The sequence below is a fragment of the Telmatherina bonti genome, assembly GCF_933228915.1.
Source record: "Telmatherina bonti genome assembly, chromosome: 24".
Lineage (NCBI taxonomy): Eukaryota > Metazoa > Chordata > Actinopteri > Atheriniformes > Telmatherinidae > Telmatherina > Telmatherina bonti.
The window spans coordinates 12,849,242-12,877,087 of NC_136633.1; the positions used below are offsets into that span (position 1 = coordinate 12,849,242).

At 38.2% G+C, this 27,846-nt stretch overlaps 1 protein-coding gene across 1 annotated transcript; it reads right to left on the minus strand.

The window, feature by feature from the left end:
• Positions 1-2,822: 2,822 nt before the first annotated feature.
• On the minus strand, positions 2,823-27,643 carry LOC306774011 (kinesin heavy chain-like; the record flags this gene model as incomplete). The annotated part of the gene is given in 27 exon segments (XM_079263979.1): positions 2,823-3,066; positions 3,192-3,296; positions 3,443-3,659; positions 3,750-3,854; positions 3,924-3,995; positions 4,819-4,879; positions 4,962-5,063; positions 5,427-5,536; positions 5,630-5,694; positions 6,807-6,924; positions 7,001-7,183; positions 7,275-7,427; positions 7,638-7,844; positions 7,945-8,013; positions 13,808-13,989; positions 15,465-15,613; positions 18,780-18,928; positions 19,018-19,122; positions 19,214-19,338; positions 19,449-19,536; positions 21,905-21,960; positions 22,046-22,094; positions 23,339-23,443; positions 23,900-23,973; positions 24,238-24,325; positions 27,514-27,519; positions 27,521-27,643. Coding segments are annotated over 26 exon segments (2,844 nt in total). The 3' UTR covers positions 2,823-3,066; positions 3,192-3,213.
• Between the last annotated feature and the right edge of the window lie 203 nt (positions 27,644-27,846).

The window sequence follows — 27,846 nt, forward strand, 5'->3', positions numbered from 1 at the left end:
TGCATCTTTATTCCAGCTTTTTTTTTTTTTTTTTACAAATAATTAAGCTTGTTACCGGACTTGAGATACGTGAGCCCACATTTCCTCTTAACACTGGGTTAGTGGGTATATCATAACTCACACGGAATTTAAAACCACTTGTCACTCATTTAACTTTAATCTTCACATGGAGAACACACTCTTGTCACACACTGGTGAAAATATCTCGACTGTGGGATCAAGTGTCTCGTTCGTGGACCTTTCAGTTTGATCTTGGTGCTAATGTTTGATAATCACAACCCATCTTTAGCAAACACTTCCTTCACCCTGCAGAAGCCTCTTTTTCTCTTTTTTAAAGGAAAGAAATAAGTTGTTGGAAATGCAAAGCACATTTAAAGTGGATATAATTTCTTTAAAGAAAGTGATTTTAAACATGAAGTCATTTAAAGCTTCCTCTCCTCCACATCAGACCTGGCAACCTCCCTGCTGCATGTAAACTCCAACCAGCTTAGTCAAAAGCTGCTTTTAGGGACAAAACTGGCCCCAACTTGCTGTTTACTGGAGTGTGTGTTCATGATTTCATTTTCCTCTGCAGTGTAAAAAAAAAAAGAAAAAAAATGTGCGGTGTACTTGCTTTATAACATAAATGTCATCCGCCAGCATCTTAAACATGAGACGGAAGGGACTCGAAGCTGAGGAGACGCTGGAGAAACATTTTTCCACACAAGTTGGAAGAAAAAGTTTCTTAAAGATGAGCATCGTCTCACATGGGAACCTTCAGAGACTCAGAACTCTGGTTACGACTAACGCTTCACGTTGACTAAAAGTGCAGTATATCATAAAATATGTGGGGAAAATACTGGTGGGAGAAAAACATGAAAAAAAAAAAGATTTGTACAGATACAATGGTTTCACTGTCCTGTTCCATTGTTGTATTCATTATGTAGAACTTTATATGTGATTGTGTGGAGAAGATTTTTCTATAATTTAATTTTTATTAATTTGTGACCTGAACAAAATACCCCATCTGTCTGTTCTGTCCAAACTGATGATGTGCAATGTTACAGAGGGAAAATATATGTATAGGGATTAAAGATTATATGATGAGACAACCTGCAGCGTTTTGGGGTTTTTTTTTTTTTAAAGGCAGAGTAAGATTTTAAGGTGATTCTTTCCACCACCAGGTGGCAAACACTAAGTCGTGAGCAAAACCACAAACTGCTACCTCCACAAACAACCACAGGTTGGCAGTAATGAGCAAAACTCACCCCTCCTCCTTGCCAGCTCCAATGAAGGCAGGAATCACTTGTGAGCTGTAGCTCAGAGCCGCTCTGCAATAAATAGGCTTATACTCCCCCTACTGGTGGAAAAAAGTACTTTTTTTTTTTTACTGGTCAGAAAACATTCAGGAAGGGTCTTTGTCATTAAACTTGTAATTTAATAACGCATCAAATATGGACAGACTCTAATTATGATTGTAGTTTTTTTTAGTTCATTTTGAAAATATTGAAAATCTTACATACTCTACCTTTAAAAAAGACTTAAAGAAAACGTTTTAAATTTAAAAAGAGACTTTTAGAAAACATTTTCTCATGTCCGTGCCTGGATTGTAAAACATGATTATAATTTAACTTTAAAGTTGGAGTTTTTAACTAGTTGAGGTGTGCTGCAGCGGAAAACCTGCAGGACAACGAACAAGGATTAAGGAACCCTGGTTTTTATTTCCTGATTATTCCAATGCAGATGTCTTTTCTAGATTAATTCCAACTTGTATTTAAGTTTGTCTTATCTGCATGATTACAGCTCTTACTGTTTTTTCATTATATAAAGGCTAAATGATGTCTTCAGTAGGTCACAAGCACTAGTAGGCGGAGCTTCTCAAATTTCCTTATTTCACTTTTATCTGTCTCTGATGATCTAAAAGAAAATAAGTTACAAGATGCCTGAAAGGTTGGGTTTTAATATGCTTGACAAAAAAATAAAAGGTTAAATAACTTTATTAGCATGACTAACAACCAAAACAAGCAACAAAGAAACTCAAAATGTACATCATAATGAGGCATCATGTCAGCAAACCTGCTCCCTGAGCATGCCGAACATACAAGCTGTAGTCCATGCACTTACATTCACTTACTCGTCATTTTAAAGGTCTGTTAGTCCCCAAAAAGTTAATACTGTACACTCAAAAACATGCTCATCTGGCAGCATAAAGGACAGCAGCACAGACATCTGATATCTGGAGTTCCACTGATTACAATCTGTGTTTAAAGGAGGGAAATCTTCACAGTCTGATGAAAAATAAAGCAAATGCATTTAGTTTTAAATATATTTAAATGGCACAAAATGTAGAAGTCTGGATTTTTTATTACCCTGTCAGAGGGGATAAAACTTAAACATTATTTTGTACTTTGGCAAGGAGACGTTTTTCTGATCCTAAGCCGCAAATCCTGATATCCTACGGATCCTAAAAGTATTTCATTTTAAAAAGAGACCTGTAGCTCTACTCATGTAGTCTAAGGAGCATCTGATTGGCTGGTCAGCGTCCCTCAGGGGCTACATATCTCACTCTCAACACCCAGAATCACTAAAATAATGAACCTGGACACAGTTCTGAATGCCTCATAGTGCTTGTTTTTCATGATCGTATCCTGTAGACTGAACAGATGCAACTCAGGGCAGTGGAAGATAAAATACAAACCATATAGGGCTGCTTTTTGCTATTTTTAATATCTGAACTATGTGTGTAAACGATTAATGGCTTTCCTTCTAAACATGGACGTCACCTGCTTTCACTTCAATGCAAGTCTTAGTTAATAAAGGTTTTCAGGAGGAGACTCAGGAGCTCATTCGTTAGCTTTTGTCGCAGAACTACGAACATCAGGAGAATCACAGATCATCAGATTTACAGTGTTGGAAATGAGGTTGCCGATGTAAACAAAATAAAAAAACGTTGGTTTTATCATTATTTACACGGTGGATATGTGTCGCTTCGCTGAGAATGACGGTCTGTTGTGAAGTCCTCTGTAAGGAGGGGCGGGGCTTGTGGGTCCAGGTGAGTCAGTGGGCATGCAGCGAGTTGGTTATGGTCTGCAGACACAAAACATGGTTTTAATGAGACATAAACACATTATGCAAGTTTTTTTCTGCAGGTTTTGCTTATAAAAGGAGTTTTTCTCCTGCATGTGCATGGACAGAAGATCTGCAGGACTCACAGAGTTAGTTCACGTTGCGGTCTTAGTTGTGCGAGTAGACGCCGGCTCTGACGGAGGTGCAGATGGGCGACGACAGCGGATGGTGTCCCGGCCTGATGGGCTTTGCTGAGGCGGGAGATATCATGAGTCATTCAACAAATATAAAAGCATATCGATCAGATGGACTGGATTTATTGAACTTCTTCCTTGTTAGGATGACTCTGTTCATCCATCAGAGCAGATAAAAACACACCTACATCAGAAAAACTCACCTATCTGTGCTGAGTATCCCCTCCTGGCCATTTTCTTGGCGCGGACGGCCTCTTTGATACGATCCACCTCCTGCTGGTAGCGCTTGCGGTCCCTCATGGCGCTCTCCTTGGCCTCCTTCAAGGCGTTCTCCAGAGCTTTGACTCGCTCCGCCGTGGCTCGAAGACGCTTTTCCAGCTTGGGCAGCTCACAGCGAAGGTCTGCGTTGTCACGGACGAGCTGCGGGATGCGGGAAGAGAAACGTAGGACCTCATGGCCTCTTATCGTCTCGTCACCATGTTTACACAGCTAGGTGCAGGTTAACTTTACCTGTTTGTGGACTTTGGTGAGCTGCTCCAAGTTGTTCTCCAGGAAGGAGATCTTCTGCTTCTGGGCGACGTTGCCGAGCCCTTCTTCACAGTCAAGCTCAGTGCTCTTAAAACACAACACGGGTTCAGAAAGCGACGAAGCAGAATGAACATTTGTTTCTATTCACAGACGTACCTTCTTGACTCGAGTGGTGAGGTCTTGAATGAAGAGTCTGCGCAGGTTGTGGAGAGTCTGCAGCTCCTTGGCCTTGAAGAAGCAGAAAATCAGAATGAGGAAAAACTTTTATTGCCATTGTCTCTGAACAATTCACAGACTAGGAGCTTGTTTTGGTGATAAGGTGAATAAAAACACTGAATCATAATATAAAATTAGAAATACAGCTATTTTACATCTAGTTTACAAATAAGGTAAGGCAGGCAGGGAAATGAAAATATATACAAACTTTTTTTTTTGACTGAAGAGTGAGGACAGATGTTTTTACACATCAGTCAAATCCAGATGAAGGGAGGTGGGTAGCTCATATTTAATTTTGTGTTAATGTAGAGATGTTTACTGTTGGCTTTTTCGCTGATATCTGATATACCGATTCTGTCTAGCTCTTAATTTCCAATACTGATATCAACCGATACTGATATTTTTAGAGTAAGTTGTGTCAAACAAGCAAAAATATCTGGAAAACTATGAATGATATCTTTTATATTTTGCCATTTTAAGTTAAAGGACACCTACCTGAAGAGTTTGATATGTAATATGTGCATTTTTTTTTGTAAGTTATGTCATTAAAAAAGTTTTTTTTTAAAAACTGATAGATGATTTCTGATATTGCATATCGGCCGATACTATCAGTATCAAATTAAATCAAATCAAAGATACTTTATTCATCCCAGAGGGGAAATTCAGAATTTTTTTTTTTTAAATCAAATCAATCAATATGCTGATAACACCGGTATGCCAATAATATTGGACATTTCTGTGTCACTGCCAGCGTTATTCCTAAGAAGAAATGCTTTAACAGGCCTGGATGGTAAAAGTCTGAGCCTTTCTCGCTGCCATACTTCCTAAAACTCACCACAGTCTCCTCCAGACCCTTCAGGTCTTCTTTGGCCTGCTCCCTTTGTTCATTCTGCAGCCTGGAGACGGAAAACAAACATCATTTAATGAAACAGATGAATGAAACCAGCTCAGCAGCAGTAAGATGTAGATGTTTCCTACGTGAGCTTCTGCAGCTTTGCATCTTTCTCCTGCTCCTCTGCCTTCAGTTTGTCGTAGTCCGACATGAGTCTCTCCTGCTCCAGTAAAAGTCCCTGGTTTAGACTGGAGAAACATTTCTGCATTAAAACATGAATAATGATCACGTCGATGTATATTTCCCCTGGATGTGGATGAAGTGTGAATAAATGGCGCCTGTCAGGAAACCTTTGAGGTGTCGCTGTCAGCTTTGAAAGGTGAAAGCTGACTTTGAAGCTGGACTTGTGCATGTCCTCTGACCTGTTTCTCATCAACTCCTCCTCTTTGAAGATTTACAGACGTTCAAGAAACCATTTAAAGTGAATGTATGGCTGGTGGAAGCCCAGAGGAAAGACAGGATTTCATCACTATTCATACAACTGTACATGCTGCACCTGGTCTGAGCTCAGGATTTATGTCTCAGATTTCTATCTGTGTTTGTTTCCTCACTCTGTGAGCTCATCCAGCATCCTGTGCTTGTCTTCGATCTCGTCTCTGAGGCGACTGAGCTGCTTCTGGTGAGCCTCCCTGTGGCTCTCCAGCTGCTCCTCCAGCGTTTTCTGAAGACAGACACATGAATATACATTACAGACGCAACATGGCTGAAATACCAAAAAGGAAAGGTTTCCTACTTTTAGTTTGAGATTTTTCACCTTGACGTCATCATCCAGCCCGTTGATGTCCTCCTTCTCGTCTCCCGACACCTCATGCCTTTTCTCTGGCGACAAATTAATTCATACGTTTTACAATCACCAGTTGCACCACTTCAAAGCTCCATCGGCACAAAATGTTTCCTGTTTATCTTTTTTTTTTTTTTTTAAGTGTCTTGTCCAGCATTTAGGCCAGCAGTCTGACTGCTGTGTTCTGCTGAGCAAATTTACTTTGTCAAGGGAAGCTTTATAGATATAATGATCCCCTTGACTTTCTGAAATTTTATTTTATTTCTGTTTATTTTGCGTTATTGTTTGCATTGTAGAGTTTGCACTGCTGGATCGGAGAGGACAGCAGAAAGACAGAAAGAGATAAAGAGAGAGGGATAAAAAAAACCTAAAAAAGAAAAAAAATCAAAGAAAAAAAAAGAACAACAAAAAGAACAACCTACATATATATATATATATATATATATATATATATATATATATATATATATATATATATATATATATATATATATATATATACATACCTATGTATATATATATATATATATATACATATATATATATATATATATATATATATATATATATATATATATATATATATATATATATATATATATATATACATATATATATATACATATATATATATATATATATATATATATATATATATATATATATATATATATACATATATATATATACATATATATATATATATATATATATATATATATATATATATATACATATATATATATATATATATATATATATATATGTATATATATATATATATATATATATATATATATATATATATATATATATATATATATATATATATATATATATATATATATATATATGTATGTATGTGTATATATATATATATATATATATATATATATATATATGTATATATATATATATATATATATATATATATATATATATATATATACATATATATATATATATATATATATATACATACACATTCAAGCCAACTTTAGAGTCATAGTAACTAAACTATGAGAAACACACAGAGAAAACCAGCTGCTGATGGTGAACCTGCGTTTATCTCTAACGGCTCAGCATGCATATGTTGCATCAGTTTATGGAGTTCTGCAGGGTTTGTATGTGTGTGTGTGTGTTTAACAACCGTGAGCCTGCAGCTTGGCGAGCTCTTCGGTCAGAGCGTCCTGACTCTCCTCCAGCTGCCTCTTCTTCTGCTCCATGTTCTGCATGTAGTCCGTCAGAGTCTTAATCTTGGCCTGATGCTGCTCACATAACATATCATGTAGTTTAGTCTCAGATAATGTCAAGAACAAATAAGATCCTTTGGAAGATGGTTACCTGGGAGATGAGCAGCTGACAGGACGCCAGCTCCTTCTCATTGGCCTGGATCTTGCGGCTGGCGTCTGCCTGGGTGCTCTCCAGCTGCTTGCTGCGATTCACCAGAGACTTAACCTCAGACTTCATCTTGCTGATGTAGAGACGAGCGATGGTGAACTCCTCCTCCACTGCCGAGCCGTTCCCCTTCACCTCTGAGGACTGACGGTTCGGGATGAGAAGGTTAGAAAGATCTTACTCGACGAATGAGAAGAAATCACAAGTGCTTTGTGCTCACTGCGGCGGTCTTGATGTCGCCGGTGCCAATGATGGCACCGATGTCGCTGAGGTCACGCAGCAGCAGGTTGAGGACCTCGGCAGCACGCTTCCTCTGTATGCCGTTCAGCTCCTGCAGCTGACTCAGGTCTCGCTGCACCACCGACAGCAGCGCCTGCCTCGAACACACACAATAAACATCCATCTTTTAGCGCATTTTAGGACCAGAAGCACAATAAACTTCATTTTTATATGAAATGCATCCTGCATGAAATATCAGGATGCATTTCTGCTGGTAGTGAATAAACCTGCATGAAATATCCTTAAAGAGGAATCTTATCTTATAGAACTTTATTTCAGAAAGGCTTTGGAGACCTCAACTCACCGTCTTGTGCTGCAGCTCCTCGGTCAGCTGCAGGTTGGCCTGATCTCGCTCCTCCACCTCTTGGCTCTTCTGGTCGTAGTTGACAGCCAGCTCCTCCAGGGCCTGCAGCACCTCCTTCACCTCCTCCTTCGCCAGCTCGTTCTCCGTCTGCAGGCGGCACAGCTCCTCCTTTATCTTCTCATAGTCACGCCGCGTCGAAGCAAGCAGCTGTAACCACAGTTTGACCATGTTCAAGAGCAGACAGGGAGAAAAAATCTGCATAATAACTCAATCTGAACTAACTTAAGAAAAGAAGTGGGAGGCTAACCTCTTCCTGGTCCATCATCTGCTCCTTAAGTTTCTCTGCAAGCTGGCTGTGCTGGTTGATTTCATCATCCTGTAGAAACAGAATAAACACAGAAATAGCAACAACAGTCTTCCAGATTTGAAGGAACAAATCAGAGTTTTATCATAAAAGGAACATGCTAAAAGCTACAACTCATGCTAATCACAGTCTGACCACATTTTCACTCCAATTTAAATTCACTGTAAGTTTTGCTTTAAAAACAACCGTATAGATTATCTGATGCACAAATGTTTGTTCAACAAAGCAAATAATTGTCTAGTTCAACATGTCATCCCTGAAAGTCCCAGACATGCAGTCAGCTCAGCAGGTTTTGCTTTTGTAAAGATAAGATCATTGTAATGAGTACGATGGGAGGAAGAGCCTCCAGCTATCAGGCTCCTCTCTTATGGATCCAGCTCCCACCATGGGTTGAGGAGGCAGACCTCCTCTCTACCTTTAAGATCGAGCTGAAAACCTTCATTTTTAACAAGTCTTATAGTTAGAGGATGAGCATCTCCTGAGTTGGAGTCTGCATGAACGGAGCCCAACTCTCCACATTATGCTCTAATGGTTAGGAGTGGTCCAGCCATCCATTAGTTATGCAGTCTTGGGGACGTCCCATGATGCACTTCCTTTTCATTTCTCTGCTCCTTTTCCTCATGTATAAATATTTGACATGATTAAGATATTTCTCCTCTTTTTGCAGGTCTTCTTGTATAAAGGCTGCGGTGTGTGTTGGTTTATCTTTCCTGTCCTCTCCACCTCAACCAGTCGAGGCATATGGCTGACCTCTCTCAGCCGGTTCTGCTGGAGGTTTTGTCTTCCTGTTAAAAAGAAGTTTTCCTTTTCACTGTCACTTCATTCATGCTCAGGATGGGGGATTGGATGGAAGACAAGATTCCCTGCAATCTGTTGGTTTCTGTCCTAGCTGTTTATGATGAATTAGCTTAAACGGATGTGTCTGTAAAGTGCCCTGAGATGACAAAGTCGTGAAGTGGCACTGTATAAATAAAGCTGAATTGAATTGAACTGAAATGGCAGATTCATATCCAGCAGAGGATGTCTGACATTTAACCAAAGTGCTCAGTAGATGCAAAAACACAGTAACAGTTTTTAAGCTTCAATTAAATTCAACCAGGTCTTAAAGGACATGAGGTTTCCCCAGAGATTCAGCTGTGATTAAATTTTAAGCTTGAGCTTTGTAGTATTTTATATTTAGATTTTTTACACAAGCATGGCAACCCTGTAATGTTTCTACTTTATTTTGAGTTGCAGCCACAATATTGTCATTATGCAGTCTCTATGAAAGCCTAAATCAAACTTTTCAAACAAATTTTGTTATAAAGATCTGTAGTTATCAGGTGAATGTCAGCATCACGTTATAATGTACTAAGTTTCACTTTCTTACAATAAAACATCACGTTATAATGTGTTAAGTTTCACTTTCTTTCAATAAAACATCATGTTATAATGTGTTAAGTTTCACGTTCTTACAATAAAACATTGCGTTATAATGTGTTAAGTTTCACGTTCTTACAATAAAACATTGCGTTATAATGTGTTAAGTTTCACGTTCTTCCAATAAAACATTGCGTTGTGTTAAGTTTCACGTTCTTACAATTAAACATCACGTTATAATGTGTTAAGTTTCACGTTCTTACAATTAAACATCACGTTATAATGTGTTAAGTTTCACGTTGTTACAATAAACATCACGTTATAATGTGTTAAGTTTCACGTTCTCACAATAAACATCACGTTATAATGTGTTAAGTTTCACGTTCTCACAATAAACATCACGTTATAATGTGTTAAGTTTCACGTTCTTACAATTAAACATCACGTTATAATGTGTTAAGTTTCACGTTGTTACAATAAACATCACGTTATAATGTGTTAAGTTTCACGTTCTCACAATAAACATCACGTTATAATGTGTTAAGTTTCACGTTCTTCCAATAAAACATCACGTTATAATATGTTAAGTTTCATGTTCTCACAATAAACATCACGTTATAATGTGTTAAGTTTCACGTTCTTCCAATAAAACATCACGTTATAATGTGTTAAGTTTCACGTTCTCACAATAAAACATCGCGTTATAATGTGTTAAGTTTCACGTTCTTCCAATAAAACATCACGTTATAATGTGTTAAGTTTCACGTTCTCACAATAAACATCACATTATAATGTGTTAAGTTTCACGTTCTTCCAATAAAACATCACGGTATAATGTGTTAAGTTTCACGTTCTCACAATAAAACATCACGTTATAATGTGTTAAGTTTCACGTTCTTCCAATAAAACATCACGTTATAATGTGTTAAGTTTCACGTTCTCACAATAAAACATCACGTTATAATGTGTTAAGTTTCACGTTCTTCCAATAAAACATCACGTTATAATGTGTTAAGTTTCACGTTCTCACAATAAACATCACATTATAATGTGTTAAGTTTCACGTTCTTACAATAAAACATCACGTTATAATGTGTTAAGTTTCACGTTCTCACAATAAAACATCACGTTATAATGTGTTAAGTTTCACGTTCTTCCAATAAAACATCACGGTATAATGTGTTAAGTTTCACGTTCTCACAATAAACATCACATTATAATGTGTTAAGTTTCACGTTCTTACAATAAAACATCACGTTATAATGTGTTAAGTTTCACGTTCTCACAATAAAACATCACGTTATAATGTGTTAAGTTTCACGTTCTTCCAATAAAACATCACGGTATAATGTGTTAAGTTTCACGTTCTTCCAATAAAACATCACGGTATAATGTGTTAAGTTTCACGTTCTCACAATAAAACATCACGTTATAATGTGTTAAGTTTCACGTTCTTCCAATAAAACATCACGGTATAATGTGTTAAGTTTCACGTTCTCACAATAAACATCACGTTATAATGTGTTAAGTTTCACGTTCTCACAATAAAACATTGCGTTATAATGTGTTAAGTTTCACGTTCTCACAATAAACATCACGTTATAATGTGTTAAGTTTCACGTTCTTCCAATAAAACATCACGTTTTAATGTGTTAAGTTTCACGTTCTTCCAATAAAACATCACGTTTTAATGTGTTAAGTTTCACGTTCTCACAATAAAACATTGCGTTATAATGTGTTAAGTTTCACTTTCTCACAATAAATATCACGTTATAATGTGTTAAGTTTCACGTTCTTTCAATAAAACATCACGTTTTAATGTGTTAAGTTTCACGTTCTTCCAATAAAACATCACGTTTTAATGTGTTAAGTTTCACGTTCTTCCAATAAAACATTGTGTTATAATCTGTTAAGTTTCACGTTCTTTCAATAAAACATCGCGCTATAATGTGTTAAGTTTCACATTCTTACAATAAAACATCACGTTATAATGTGCTAAGTTTCATGTTCTTAGAATAAGAAATAACATTATGTGTTAGAGCCATGTAAAAGTCATGTGTATTTTATATGTTTTTGTACATAACATTATAATCGAACAATATTTTATTGTTATATGTAATGTATTATTTATCCTGCTGTGGAAAATTTTGCAAGGTTTTGTATAGTTTTAATAATGTTTTTGTCTTTATATGTTATCGTTAAATTTACTATTTTAGGCTCCTTTTAACGTCCTGCATTCGGACCATGAAGAAAGAGTCCTCTGCGGAGTGCGCATGTTCAGTGGTTTTGTAAATGGAGCAGGATGAGGAGCTACAGTTTTCTGACCGTAAATAGAGGAAAATATTTTTGTTTATATTTTGTTTGTTAAAGTAGTTGCAGTAGTTTTGTGGACGCAACATGTAAGTTTTTCTTTTTTATTGCTTGTAAAATAAACAGAGATCATTTTTGTATCCGTTTGTTTTGTTTTTGTCACGAAACCTCACGTCCTGCAAGAGTGGCCAGAACAGGTTCTATTTTGTTTAAGTTACGTTGCCACAACATTATGTGTTAAGTTTCACATTCTTGAAATAAAAAATAACGTTATAATGTGTTAAAGTCCTTTTTTTTTATTTGGGTGACAGTTTGATACTTCTGTAATGTTAAATACAATAAAAACTAAACAGCAATAAGCAGAATGTCACCATGGTAACTTAAACCAAACAAAGGAAAACAAAAACAAAAAATAAGAAGCTATAACTGTCCTATTGTTAGTAAAAACATAAATATTAAACTTGGATCCGTGCATTACACAGTTTACACGGTGCATTAAACAGTGTAATGCACAGATTTAAGTTGTTTAATCTTCTTACGCATTTTTTTTTTTTTTTACAAATGTTTATTTTTTATCTTTTAAGAAACTTGCTAAATATGCTGAAGAATAGGGACTATTTTACGTTAGCATTGATGTACTTTTTATGCTAAACAATCATTGTCAAAGCCAGCTGATCTGAACCAGTTGACTAATGCGTTGCTATGGTGACGCCTGCAACGGAGTGATATAACAGTGATTTAACTTGCCGAACTACGTGTGCATATAAAGGAAAATAATGCAGAGTTTTCATGAGAATTCCCACCGTGCGACTATGACATAATATAAACTCGGTGAGGGACTTCAACACGTTAATTACAATTATTTAATTACAGAAAAATTAACACATAAAAAATTTAATGCATTTAATCGCAGAATCTTTGTCAAAACACAATTAACTGGTTCACCAATTACACTGATGCACACGGTACCGCCGCTATGGCATTACATTTAGCCATGTTTCAGACCCTTCAGTGAGTCTATTTATAGACCAATCGAACATTAATAAGTCTAGTGTCTTTTTCTGGTGGTATTGAGGACTTTTGGTGAGTGTGGAGAGTAGAGCAACGAAAAAGTGCCCATAATGGAGGTCTGTAGCCAGACCCCACTCCAGGCTGCAGATTTAAAAAAGCTATTTATACTAGTATGAAGACAGGTCTGTAAGTGGCTAAAGTACACAATAATCCTAAACAGGACCTGGTCTGATTTAGTCGAGATGCCAAACAGTTACACAATAAGAGCCTTATCTGCATTTTTACAACTTGAATAAAGGTTTCACGAAAATTGTGTTAATTAATCTACATGCTTGGAAGAATACTTTTGTGCACATTTGAACATCTTAAGTCTTGGTGTTATGATAAGACCCTGGTCTAATGCAGTTAAAAGTTACACACAAAAGCAGTGGAATTGCCCTTTATGTAAATCACAAATTAGAAGCTGACTTTAGTCGTCTCTGAATGTTTCTTCCATCCACGTTCATCTCCTGTGTTTCCCACTACGATTACATTAGAGACTTTCCTGTTACCTTTCCTTTAGAGATCCTTGACATGTCTACTTTGGACTGGTTACTGCTGGAGGTCACTGGCTGGTTAAACCAAAAATCATCTCCAAAAATCTCAAAGTTCTGATCCTCTCACACTGCACACACAAACTTGTGTCATATCTTCCCTTTTCTGCCTGTCACACACATAAAATTACGTTTTTGGTTCTTAGAAATGAGTATTATTGAAGCTAAAGCCAAGGAACAGGCGTGTTTTGGTTGCCTTGTCAGACTGTGCACCATCCTCTCCGTTGCCATGACAACAGATGATGCCAGCAAGCTATCGCAGGTGCTGACCAAAAAAAAAAAAAAAAAAAGACTTTATACGGCAGCATATAAGTGTTTAATTACTCTGAGAGTGTGTTGAAGAACAAAGGTATCAGACTGTGCCAGGCGTCTCAACATGGAGCCAGCCGCCAACATGAGACCCCATCATACTTCTAGCTGTGGGACAACCCTGATGATGAAGTAAAAGAGAGTTTTCTACATTGAATTAAGCTACTTGGTTCCCATATTTAGAGGAAGGCAAACATGCGCAACAGCATCCTCCTCAGCCTCACCTTGTCATCCAGCTGTTTGTACAGGTTACTGATGTCCTCCTCGTATTTACTCCTCTCTTCGCCGGACACGGAGACCCCTCCTCCAGCCGGCAGCAGGTTGTCGATGATGGGAGTGTTGTCGTACGGCTCGACGCTCCTCTGATCCTTAGAGTTCAGCTGCTCCTCCTCAGGAACGTTCTCCCCTGTAAAACACACTCATCGTGTAGATCTATCACTCGTTTATTTTTCAAATAAGCACTTAGTGAATCTATAAAACAGTTCGGTGTTATAAAACACACATCATGTGCAGCTTCAAAGCGGTTTAAGTGATCACTGTCTTTTCTAATAGAGGCCTGGTTCAACTGGGATTACAGTGAAGAAAAAATGAAAAGATGAGGAAGAAAACTGAGTGAAGAACTGGAGAGTTGCTTCTCATGCCAGAAACACTGCATCAGCATAACGTGTGTGTGTGTGTGTGTGTGTAGACATTTACATATATGAAGCCCAGGATTAGGAGGCTGCAGCTTCGCTGATTTGATGTTGAGAATGGGGGGGATGTTATCAGCTCCCTCAGGGGAATTCAACATGAAAAACCCACAATAGCCTCATAGAGTAAGAGGCGGGGTTTCAGCGGTTACTATGCAACAGAGATGGAGGAAAGGGCGAGGATGTTGTGAAGGAGACTGCAGTCTAGTGAAATGTAGGTTCAGAAAAAGCAGGGTGATGACCCTCTCATTGTCATGTGACTGTTGCACAGTGGACCCAGTTCCAGGTGTTAGACGCTGGAGTCATGTCTCAGTTCTTACATCTAGAATTCCTTGTTGAGACTTTTTGTACTGGTTTGTTGCTCATCCTCTCTTGGTTTTCTGCTTCTTTATGAAACTGGGAGACACTATTGATCCGGTCTATTTTAAATTCCTGCTGAGCTGGCGGCTCCTTTGCCGAGGCATCCTCGGCTCATCGTGCATCTGTGTGGGTTCAACATGATGCAGTGCAGCACTGGACTTAATATGATGGCAATTCCCAGCAGGCTAGGGATCTTTTCCAGTCCCAGAGAACATCACCATGATGGATTTCATTCAACGGGACCTGGAAACCTCCTCTGTGACAATGCAGCTCTCTTCTGATTGGTTAGCAGCTTTACACACACCAATAAACATAAATATTTTTCTGACATTTTTTTTGATTGTTCCTCCAAAAGTCAGATTTCTCTTTAGACAGTTTAGTTCAAAAGTCTTTTGTGACTGAAACAAAGTCACGTTTTTATCATCCAGAGTGACTTTTCTTTCTATCCTCCCACCAATGTGATTTGATCTAATTTGATCTAATTGTAATAAAAAAATAAAAGACGGTCTTTTCTCTGAGAGTGCTGCTTTATTTTGCATTCCTGTCTGATATTATGAGCTTACTTTTATTCAGAAACAGATGCAACGCTTCTTCTGTCATCTGTAACTCTGGTTGATCAGACAAAGTCTTCCTCGTGGTAAACAACAAGCTCTGAGCTGAAATGACTCAGTTCTCCAGGAACTGCTCCTACTATACTTTACTTTGGCTGTAAACTGAAGGAACAATCTGCATGAAGTGGTGAAAGTGGTACAATATGACCTTGGCGGGTGTAAATGGGGGATTCTGGACCAACTAACCACCAAATGGGGGAGTCTAAGCTGTTTCATCTCACCGTTCCTCCAGCGGTTCAGCTCAGCCTCCAGCTTCTGGATGGTGTTCTTCAGGTTCTTGTTCTTGTCCTTCTCCTTTTCATATTTCTTCTTCCACTCCTCGGCCGTCAGCTCCAGGTTGACGGACACCGTGTTCTTGATGGTCTTGGCTCTTAACAATCGCAGACAGGAAACGTGTTTGTTTGCAAGCAGCCCACCAGCTTCCTGTATCTGGTTAAACTTCATCTGTTTAAATGACAGCTTCCAGCACCAGAGCTCATTACACATGTAAGTGGATTAAGATAATTAAATATGAAGATAAAGCCAATATGTTACTTTCACTTTCCTGTCTGCTGTGCATAAGCAGAGAAAAAACCTTCTGCAATGCTGTATTTCCATCACATTAATCATTCTCTGGTCGTCTCTGCCTTCATGTGAAAAGTTAGTTGAACAGTAAAGACAGATTTAGATATTCGATTTTTCCCTTTAAAACAATGTTTGGCTCCATGATTATCCAAATGTTCCTGTGAAAAATACTTTGAACTCAAGCACCATTGATAAATGCGTCATACAATCTGGAAAATGTAAACATTAAAGAACCCACAAAAGAAATTATGGACTAAGTGACTAAACAAGACGCCAGCACAGTGAGGCTCTATAAATAGTACTGAACCCAGTGGCACAGTGGGAAACTCTGAGCCATCTGCTTGTTAGTCTGCAGGACTTACGTCATTCAGAGTCCTAACAGGCACATATTTACCCTCTAAAACAACTTTAAATACTGATCCACAAAGCAGAAACACACTCTGCATTTGATTAAAACCAGTAGCAGTACCAGAGCTTTAACCCTTTAACTTTCACACTAAAAAAAGGCCAAAAATATATATTTCTCCGTGTTTTTCTGTTTGTTTTGGACAAGAATAAACTGAATAAATGTTTTCATCAAATGGTTAAGATGTTAAAAACAAAAAAGAAGTTAATAAAACCAGTTGGTAGAGATGCTCAGGCAGGTTCGTTTCTACAATTATATAAAGAAACTCATCAAAGTCACTGTAAATTTACCTCTACTAAATGGTAAATCAGCACCTTAAAGGGTTAGACGTCACCTCTCTGCTGTTATGTTCCACCACTTTGGTCTTCCAGGATCACAGTCCTGCAGGTTTTCAAGGTATCCCTGCTTCAACTCACTTGACTCAAAAGAACCAACAGCCTATGAAGAAAATGACTCATTCATTCGAGTCAGGATGCAATGAAAACCTGCAGGACTGTGCCCAAGCTGGACCCCCCTGCCTTCAGAGTCACAGTTTTATCCTACTTATGCAATTATGTTAATAAACACAAAGCACTTTCTTTAATTCAATAGTGATGGATGGAAACACTGAAATATTCACACTCATAATTATTTAACAGTTTCTTCATGCAAATATCTAATCAGCCAATCACATGGCAGCAAACCACTGCATTTAGTAATATAGACATAGTCAAGACAACCTGCTGAAGTCGAGCATCATTGTGAGGAAGACAGACGTTTAATGTGCCATTGTTCTTGGTTTGAGGACGTCAAAAACTGCTGATTACTGGGATTTTCACACACAACCATCTCTAGAGTTGGAACCAGCAGATGACCACACCTAACGCCACTCCTACCAGCCAAGAACAGGAAACTGAGGCTACAATTCACACAGACTCACCAGAACTGGACAACAGAAGATGGAGAAACGTTGCTGGTCTGATGAGTCTCCATTTCAGCACCACATTTACCAATTGGATCAGAAATTGGTAGATAGAACAAAACAAACATGGCTCCATCCTGCTTTATGTCAATGGTTCAGTCTGCTGGTGGTGTAATGATGTCATTAATATTTATATTACATGGTTTAACCACCACAGTCTACCTGAGTATGGTTTCTGACTGTGTCCATTCCTTTATGAGCTCAGTGTAGCGTCTTCTGTGGTTCCTTCCAGCAGAATAATTCATCATGTCACAACATGATGATAAGTTCACCGATCTACACCAGATCTACATGCAACAGAGTCGCTTTGCAATGTTGCGGAACGGGAGATTCTCACTCTGGATCTGCAGCAACTGTGGGATGCTTCATGTCAATATGAAGCCAACTCTCTGAGAAATGTTTCCATCACCTTGTTGCATCTATGACATGAAGAATGAAGGCAGTTTTTAAGGCGAAAGAGAATCCAACCTGGTGCTGGTAAGGCAGATCTAATAAAGTAGCCAATGAGAGGAGGAAAATGTTTGGACTGCAATTAATTAAATAACCTGATCTCTCAAATCCCTCTGAACTGCTGATCCCACCTGTTCTGCCCATTCATACGACTGCAGCACAGATATCACAGATCATGATGTGTTGTTACCATAGACTGTATATAAAGAGATGGGCGGAGCCTCCGTGACGTCACCCATAGGTTTCTGAAGAGCTGAACTGAAGCTTGGTGGGCGGTTCCTACCATCGCCATCTTGGCAGAGGCATGGGTGTCTTCCCACCCGGAAAATACAAATATGGGCAAAGAGGTGGAGCTGAGAGGGAGGCTGTGAGCGTCATGGTGGATGATTGACATCGAGCGAACTCCGAGCTTTCTGTAGCTAAAAGCTAACCGAGCTAACCGAGATCACAGGAGCTAACCAGCTAACGGAGGTGAGCAGGCTAAAGCTAAGTCACGTTGTTAACCGGCTAAAAACCACAGTTGTTCTATGTTCTTCTTACTTGAAGCGGGAGATCGGATACCTGTCAATCAAAAGGACGCGTCCCTAAATATGCCAAACTTTGAGATTAAATTACTTTTAAACGAGCGAGTTGGAAAAAAATTCACTCCCCCCCACAGTTGTCATAAAGGTAAAACTGACCTATTAAACCTAAAATGGACTTTTTAACCAGTCTGTAAACATGTTTATTTCTGCTGTGAAGTTGGCCTTTTTAACATGGGAGTCTCTGGAGATTTGCTCTGTTTTGCAGCCCCTAGTGGATGAAAGGGGAACTGCAGTTTTATGCACTTCACATAGGCTTCACTTTTAACCGCCGGAGGCTCCGTCTATCTTTCTTTTACAGTCTGTGGTTGTTACAGATACGTTGCTAGCACTGTCGTTATGCAGGCAAAGGTTGGCCTGAAATCCCTCGCTTTTCATTTCTCTTTCTTATTTACTGAGCAGAGAAATACCAGAAGATGTATTTTCTCTTAGCTGGATGACAGATCAAAGCTGTTCATCACACTCCTTCCTTTGTGAGGATGCAGTTTTCATCTAATAATAAAAAAAATAAAAGAAGTGAGGACATTTCAGTCAAAACCAGGACAGAAAGTATCATGTATGTGTTCAAAGGTACCTCTGTCCAAACATCAGCGTGGACTTCGTCTCGGCCTCGTTGTAGACGGACGGCGAGCAGCAGATGATGATGGTGGTGCGACAGTTTCCTCCCAGAGAATCCTGCAGGATCCGAGTCATCTTGCTGTCCCGGTATGGCACGTGAGTTTTCTGAAAAATAAGCATCCCTGCCATCACTTCTCCAACATTTCAGCCCGTGCGTGCTGACATGCGAGTAGACAAAAGCATGTGCAGCTCACCGTTCCTTCAGCCAGAGCTGAGATGACATTCCCCAGCGCTGACAGAGATTTGTTGATGTTCTTCGCCTCGTCTAGCACCGCTCCCTCTGCTCCAGTTTTGCTGACCTGATAAAACAAACAAAAAACGACTCACAGATTAAATAAATCACAATGCTCAGCTGCTTCCAAAGCCATAAACTAAACCTTTCAGACCAACCTTCTCGCTGCCAGCCAGGTCCACCAGGTAGAGTTTCCCAGACAGTTTCTTCTCCGTCTCCATGTTTTCCTGCTTGATGTTGATGAGGAAGATGCTGTGACTGCGAGAGCTGTGCTCATTCATGTCTGGTAAATAACAAACACCCTCGTTACTTCACTACAGCTATCGTTCATCCAAAGAAAGAAACAAAAAAAAGGTGCAATTAATGTACAAGAGAACACATATGGATACTTACTAGTCACCGCTACGTGCCGGTTGGCTTTGCCCTCATCAATGACATCCATCACCTCCTCTGGACTGGACACAAAACGCTCAGTGCAGCCCTGAGGCACATTTTAATAAAGTATTTTAGTATTTTATTTAGTTTTTTTTAAGCCATCTGTCATAAATATTTAAATATTTGTATGAAAAAAATGCCAACAACAGTGTAAAAGTGGCCTAAATGGAAACTTTCACCATCAGGAGTTTGAAACTTAATCGCTGCAAAAACTGAAATCTAAGTAAGATTAAAAATCTTAAATTGAGTACACATATGCTTTTTTTTTTTTTTTTTTTTTTAAATTTTTTTTAAAGGTAAGATAATTCTTAGTTTTTATGCCAGAGAATTCGTCTTGTTTTAAGAGTTTTTTTTACTTGTTTTGGGAAGTCTTGACAAGCCACATTTTCCTGTTCTGTTGGCAGATAATTTATCTTATTTTGAGCAACATTTACCTAATTTTTGTGTATTTTTTTCTTGTTTTTTAAGGCTGAGTTTTTGCAGTGATGGCGTATACATCTTCTTGACATTGTAAGTAATTTTCTGTTTTTATACTGATCTCTTCAACTTCCCGTAGGAGGTCATATTTTGGGGTTTCGCCGGTCTTTATGTTGCTAACACTTAAAACAGCGATTATTAAGCTTTAGAGACGGTTTAGGATGTGTCAATAGCAGTTTCTCTCTGTTTACGTGCTGCTGTTGTGATGCAGCTGACCGGGCATCTTGTTTCCATCTTATTGACTTTCTGCTGCAGGTGGGCGGAGCCTCAGCTGCATCGACCAATCAGGAGTCAGGTGTATCTGGATGGAGGCTGCAGGAGTTCCCTGCCACACTGTTGTCTCCGTCCTGCCAGATGTTGTGCTCTGGCAGAACCCTGAGGGAAACCATTGAGCATTGAGCAGTCCACTGCAGTCTGCTTCTTTATACTCCATTTACTGGAGTTATTTCATGTCTGTATCTTTCATGTCACATCTTGATCTTTTATTTTTCTTTCTCCGCTTCATGTGTAATAAAACAATTAAAAGCTTTACTTGAGCTGAAGCTCTACTGGAGAATAAAATGTTTTACTAAATACTTAAATGGAAACTGGCAATAAGTGGCCGTACAACTCTGACCTACAAGTGTGTTTTTATTATTTTAAGTCACTCTGGTTAGGAAATCCTCCACTTCAGGCTCCTCTGGATGCTATCAGGGAGCCTTATCCAGAAATATTACATTTGAGATTAAAAAAAAAAAAAAGTATCATGTTATCATGGGAGTAAATTCTTTATAGGTTTTAAAACTTTGCATTACAGCTGGAAAGCAATTTCAACTAAATGGATCAAACTACAGAGGTGGTGTCATCTCATTTATATTTTTAATGTAGATAAAATCACCTTCTTTTAGAAGCTTCAAGAAGCCAAATTAAAGAACCTGAGAGAGGTGAAAAATATGAATAGCACCAATCAACCCTTGTTTAATAAAGTCTTTTTCCATTAACCCTCCCGGTCTGTTCCTACGGTGTTCTCGTGTTGTAACATTTACACAAAGTGGAAAATGAGATCAGCTGGTAGAGCCTCATAATGAAAGAAGAAACAACTGTCACCACGGAGACCGTACTTTTTTTTTCCTCCAATGAAACTCTAAAATGTCGTTAAAATGATCCAAAGTGAATGAACTGTATTAAAAGACTGTGATCTTAGAAAAAGATTGTCACTTTAATGCCACATTTAAGAGGACACTTATGGTTATTTGTGCAGCTGGCCCAGCTTAAAAATCTACATTTCCATGGCAACAAAAGCTATGTTTACACTCTAAGTCCGATTATTTGCTGAAATCAATTTTTTTTTGAGTTGCTGTTCGTATTATTTAAGTTGGACGCCCATCAGGCTCCAATGTGAAGAGTCTACGGCGCTGAATTGACCTGCATGTACAGAAAACGACGTAATGTCCCACACAAGACGCTGTTTACACGTCCTGCCTCCTCTGGTGTGGATTTGTCACGTCTTCCTCACTTCAATGACGTAAAAATCAGATTCGTGTTTAGTCATAAAATATCAGGTTTGAGTAACATAAATGCAAAAAAGTTGAACTTGTGAAACTTTTGCCTGAAGTGTGAACAAAGTGAAAGAACGATGCTTAATCGGATACATCCAGTGTGATAAATAAATGCTTCTTCATTTGATCTGAAACACTGGGATATTTCCATCGCTGAAACTGATCCTATAATCTGTCAAAAACCACAATGAAGTCACATTAATACACTTTCCATGTGATCTTCTCTGCTGCTGCTTTCCAGTCAGCAAAGGGTCCCGCTCAGGAATAAGGATGGATTAAACGTAAAACTCTTCTCCTGCTTCTCTTTGCAAGCAATCACTTATGTTTCTATCAAATACCAGCTGAGCTGCGTAGGCTTTTTTAGCCGTTATCACCCACAGCATCCTGCAGATTACCAACCTTAACGTAGGGGACTCTGTTTTTGTCTTCGTGCACAGCGAGGTTCGTCTTGGACACTTGGGACAGAATAAAAACAGACATGCTGGTTTCACAAAGTGTCGTTCAGGAAAACATCACGTAGAAGGAAACATCCTGACTTACCGTCCAGCAGGTCTCTGATCTTGTCCAAATAGATTTCAAAATATGAAACCTGCACAGAGAGAACGTCACTTTACATATTACAGTTTTTGTGTTTTTCTCAAATATTTTCAGCGCATCAAACCATTTTTCTGCTGCCATGATGCCGATCAATACTCGTAAATAGAGAAAAATACAAACAAATAAACACATTTTATTTATTAGATAGATAGACAGACAGATAGATATAGATATAGAAAGCTAGAGAGATAGATAGAAAGCTAGAGAGACAGATAGATAGATAGATAGATAGATAGATAGATAGATAGATAGATAGATAGATAGATAGATAGATAGATAGATAGATAGATAGATAGATAGATAGATAAATAGATAGATAGATAGATAGATAGATAGATAGATAGATAGGACTTTATTCATCCCTAAAAGGGAAATTCAAATTGTCTGGTGACTCAATAAAACACTAAAAACACTCACTCTTCCACTTCTCACAAGAGTGTTTTCAAAATAAATAATAAATAATAAATAAATAATTGATCAGACAGACATAGGTTAAAATCTCATTAAAAACACAATAAAAACAACAAGAGTCACTCTCCCTTGTAGATGCATTTACATGTGGGGGTACAATTCAGGAGGTTTTTGTTTGGTCACAAATCAGAAGAAAAATCTAATTTAACATATAAAAAAGTTTGTAAAAAAAAAAAATAAATAAACAACTCAATTAGAGATCATTGAAAATGGCTTTTTATGAAATTACAAATTAATTATAACATTTTTTTTAAAGAAGAAGGAAACATAAATATTAAGGCTAAACTTAACACAAAAGTAAGGCACGTTTAAACCTTTGGAAAGTGTTTATGTCCCGTTTAAATGAAGCCAAATTAGTGAAGAAAATAAAAATGTGGGACGAGCAGCAGAGTTGTGAACGTGGGTTGCATCTGCTGCTAACTCTTGTTTGGTGTTATTTATTGTTCTGGATGACACGTTGACAATTAAACAATGAATTACTTCAGCAAACAGGCGCCTTGGTGTCATGTGGAAGAGCCTCTCACCGCTGCAACATCCTGGCACCTCCTTTGTGGGAGAAGATGTGCTCTGGTTTCCATAGGCACAACCCACAAACCCAACTCTGCTGCTCATCCCACAAGTACAACTTCCTTACAAATTCACCTCCATTTAGAAATAAAACTGAATCCCCAACATGTTTATTTGTTGCCTATAAACATTATTACAACAAATAAAACCAATGGAATCATTGCAAAGATCCAGCAGACAACGTCATTATTTATTTACCTTGATGTGAAACTCAAGGTTCTCATCCATGGAGTAGATGTGGTCGAAGATGTCGTGAGCGATGCGAGGGATGATTCCCATCAGCTGGGGGTTGTGGAGTTTGCCCTGAACACATCACGCAAAGAGGTTTCCATCCTCTGTTTCCAAATCTCAAACAACAGCGACTTTTTAAGGCAACTGAGGATGAATTTAATGATTATCTGAAGTCAAACAAAGAAGTGAAACTTGATGGCAGAGGTCAGAGGGAGATGTTGAGTTTCTGTCTTTGTGGATTAGTCTACCAGATCAAATCATTCACACTGATGACAAATGAAATGAAAATCTGCTTCTAGTGTAACTGAAGAAATGTACGTTTCATTCAGTCTGTAAAAGCCCCAGAAACGGACTTCAGTCGCTTTGTCATAGTTCAAGTATAAACCAGCATCAGTGTGTTATACTCAATCTTTAATCCTTCCAATGATTAAAGTTTAGAGTATAAAAAAAAAAAAGAAAAATCTCTGTTCATATTGACAAAAGGATTTGGATTTAGACTTATAATATGGATGCTGAATAATCTCATACCTCCATGGTGTGTGTCTTTCCAGACGACGTCTGTCCATAAGCGAATATGGTCCCATTGTAACCGCCCAACACATCTGGAATCCCAGAAAGACATAGAAGATAACTCAGTCATTTCTTAATAACTTAAAATATAACTCAAAGGCTTTCTGTTGTAATTTTAACAGGATGAAGGGAATAAAACTGAATAAGAAACAAATCATCACTCAAAGGACGGCTGCTACTGGTAGGCCTACTGCTAATGACCAGCAAATCCAGTAAAAAGTCTTTTCCACCCCATGATTGCTGAAGATAAAACAAGATAAAGCAAAGTTTTAAATCTGTGAGCAGATATCACTCACCTTTAACTATCTGTTTGGCACACTGGTCGTACACCTGCTCCTGCGACGTGTTTGGAGGCAGCACACGGTCGAACGCGTACGGTTTACCCTGTTCCAGCAGAAACAGCATCAAACATCAGCGACAAACTAAAGGTTCAAACAAGATGTTTTACATGTCATACACACTTTTAGTCTAAAGCCTTTCCTGATGCGCAGTAGTTTACGTTGTTTTCCATTCTGTTGTTCACTTTTATTTGTGTTTCGCTGTACAGATGATGTTGTGTATTTTTGTGCAGCTCGTTGGCCAACAGTTTTCTGTTTTTAGATAGGCTTTATAAATAAAGTTGCCTTGCTTTTAAGTGTTAAAACAGCTGGCAGAATGATCCTGTAAGGACATGCTTTGTTTTGTTTGTTTTCTGTTTTTATTTCAGTATTTATTGTATGTAAAAGTGCTTTAAAGGGCAATTTTATTCAATGTTGAGAGGTGGTTTAAAAAACATGTCTTACGTCCATTGTATATAAAAGATGGGCGGAGCCTCCGTGACGTCACCCGTAGGTTTCTGAAGAGCTGAATTGAAAGTTCGGTAGGCGGTTCCTACTAGCGCCATCTTGGAAGGGGCATGTGTGTTGTCTTGCTCGGAAAATACAAATATGGGCAAAGAGGTGGAGCTGAGAGGGGGGTCGTGAGCGTCATGGTGGATGATTGACATCAGCAAACTCCGAGTTTTCTGTAGCTAAGAGCTAACCAAGCTAACCACGAGATAACAGGAGCTAACCAGCTAACGGAGGTAAGCGGGCTAAAGCTAAGTCACGTTGTTAACCGGCTAAAAATCGCGCTTGCTCTACGTTCTTCTGACTTGAAGCGGGAGACTGGGTACCTGTCAATCAAAAGGACACGCCCCCCTAAACATGCCAAACTTCGAGATTAAATTACTTTTAAACGGGCAAGTTAGAAAAAAATTCACTCCCCCCACAGTTATCATGAAGGTAAACCTGACCTATTAAACGTAAAATGGATTTTTGAACCAGGCTGTAAACATGTTTATTTCTGCCGTGAAGTTGGTCTTTTTAACATGGGAGTCTATGGGGATTTGCTCTGTTTTGGAGCCCCTAGTGGATGAAGGGGGAACTGCAGTTTTAAGCACTTCGCATAGGCTTCACTTTTAACCGCCGGAGGCTCCGTCCATCTTTCTTATGTTTACATCACAAAACATCCTACGACATGCAACGGTGGCATTACCAGTTTAACTCTCCTGAACAGTGTGCTGGTGGTCTAGACAGAAATTAATCCACTTTTAAATGGATATTATGCCTAAAAGTAGCAGATTCGTTTCATCAAATGTTTTCATCTGTCCTAATATTTATGGCTTGATGAAGACAAACGCAGCAATGATGAAATATCAACCCCAAAGCTTCAATTCAGTATTTCTAAAAAATATCTATAAGTGATTTATTGTGATTTAACTCCAACTTAAAAACATGTAATAACAGCACATTAATTTGGAGGAAGGTCAAATTTTACAATTCATTATTTTAGCAATTAAGCAGTTAAAACAGTATTAAATCCAGGATGTGTGGATTTCCAGGACACCAACAGAAGCATCCTGGCTTTAATTTAATAGTAATAATATGCAGCATTTATTAAACACGACTGCATGCTGCAAGCATAGGTTTCATTGTGTGTAGAGACAAAACCGTAAACTGTCATCCAGCCTCGTTTAGTAAAGATAAATAGAGGAAATTTGTTCTTTCAGTGCTCTCAGTCAGCTCATCCATCTTTCCTCTCGCGCCCAGTTCAACCCTGAAGTCGTTCTGTCAGGGGAAAATCCTCATTCCAGTAAAAGCCAGCGCTCAGCACTTGTAGGCAGCTGCAGCAGCAATTTGCGGCCTCCGAGCAGCAAGAATAAAGCAGAGGAACTACTGACACAAACAGTATCTGTGTGTGCTACAGCAGTTAGACGACACGAGGCCGTTTGTCTGGAAGAGGAGAAATAATGCAACAGTGTGGATAAGGTGACTGATCTGCATGTTTTTCTCTCTGTGGGACACATTTTCTAATCTGGTTACAAGCCTGACTGGCAGGAGTTTGCTTTTTCAAGGATTTGTTTTTGAATAAATGACATATAACAGAGTAATTTGGTGATTATTAAAGAAGGAAATAAATGATCTGTTTGCATAAATAAACAAACTTCAACTCAAAGTCAACAAGGACAAAAATAAAACAAAATTTTTTAACAAAATTTAGATTTAGCTGACATAAAATAGTTTGGTAACACTGTTAAAGCCAGATGTTTGTGCTTAAAAAAGGCAGCTGCATGTTAATCGTCTAAACAATCGACCACACATTTAGGTTATCTTTGCTCTTCTGGGAAACTAAAGAAGCAGAAAACAACCAAGCAGAAGCAAATCCCAGGCCGGGCAGTGCAGACACAAATCAGCCCACATGTAATGTATTTAATTTAACGCCAAGTACTTTCATGTACTGTATGAGGGTTTTTCTGTCTCTGTTAGCATTTTTATAATGATGAGGCAGCATAAACAACCCCTCAAAGCTCTTGTAAGTCTGCTCCCCTAAATCATAATCTAAACACTTTTTTTTAAAACTATTAAATGATATGACATTTACATTTCATGTAATTATTTTACTACTTGTCTCAGTATTTAAGTTTTAAATGGTTTTAAATTGTGTACATATCTGGTCTGTTTCTGGTCTTGCTGTGGTAAATATATCTTTAAAGGTGGAGTATGTAAGATTTTCAATATTTTCAAAATAAATTAACTAATAAAATAACTACAATCATAATTAGAAAGTTTTTTTTTAACATGTAGGTTCCAGTCTGTCCATATCTAATGTGTTATTAAATTACAAGTTTAATTAATGACAAATGACAAAAAGCACTTTTTTTTTTTTTTTTTTTTTACTGGTAGGCAAATATTTAAGAAGGGTCTTTGTCATTAATTAAACTTGTAATTTAATAACACATCAAATATGGACAGACTGGAACCTACATGTTTAAAAAAAACAAAAAAAAAAAACTATGTAATTATGATTGTAGTTATTTTTTAGTTAATTTTTTTTTTTTTTTTTTTTTTTTAAATATTGAAAATCTTACATAGTCCACCTTTAAACCTTTAACGTGCTGGTTTACTGTCTGGACAATAAGTCTGCAAGCTTTTCATATTCCTACTGTAATAAAAACACAAATCTTCTGGCTGATGGCGCAGTTGGCATCCTGCCTGTGGAGACTTTTCCTCCACAGAGACCAGCAGCATCAGCTTGACAACAAGCAGACAGACTTGCCGTTATGACCACGGTGTCCTCGTCCTTGAATTTGGGGATGTACTTGTCTCCTCTGGTGATTTCGGCCTCGTTCAGGGGCCTGAAGCGGCACATGACTCTCACCCCGCACTCCGCTGCATCCACCATGGCTGCTCTCTGCGCTGTTTACAACATAGAAATGCTACAACAAACAAATAATAAACGAAGAGGTGGGGGGAAAAAAGGGTGAGGAACCAGCCAGGAGGGTGCTGATGGTTATCCTGCGTCCAAATCTGTTTATAATTATAGGCTAATTAACTGGGAAATCGTTTCTCCTTGGATCAAGACACCAGGATTCCCAGTTTCCACGC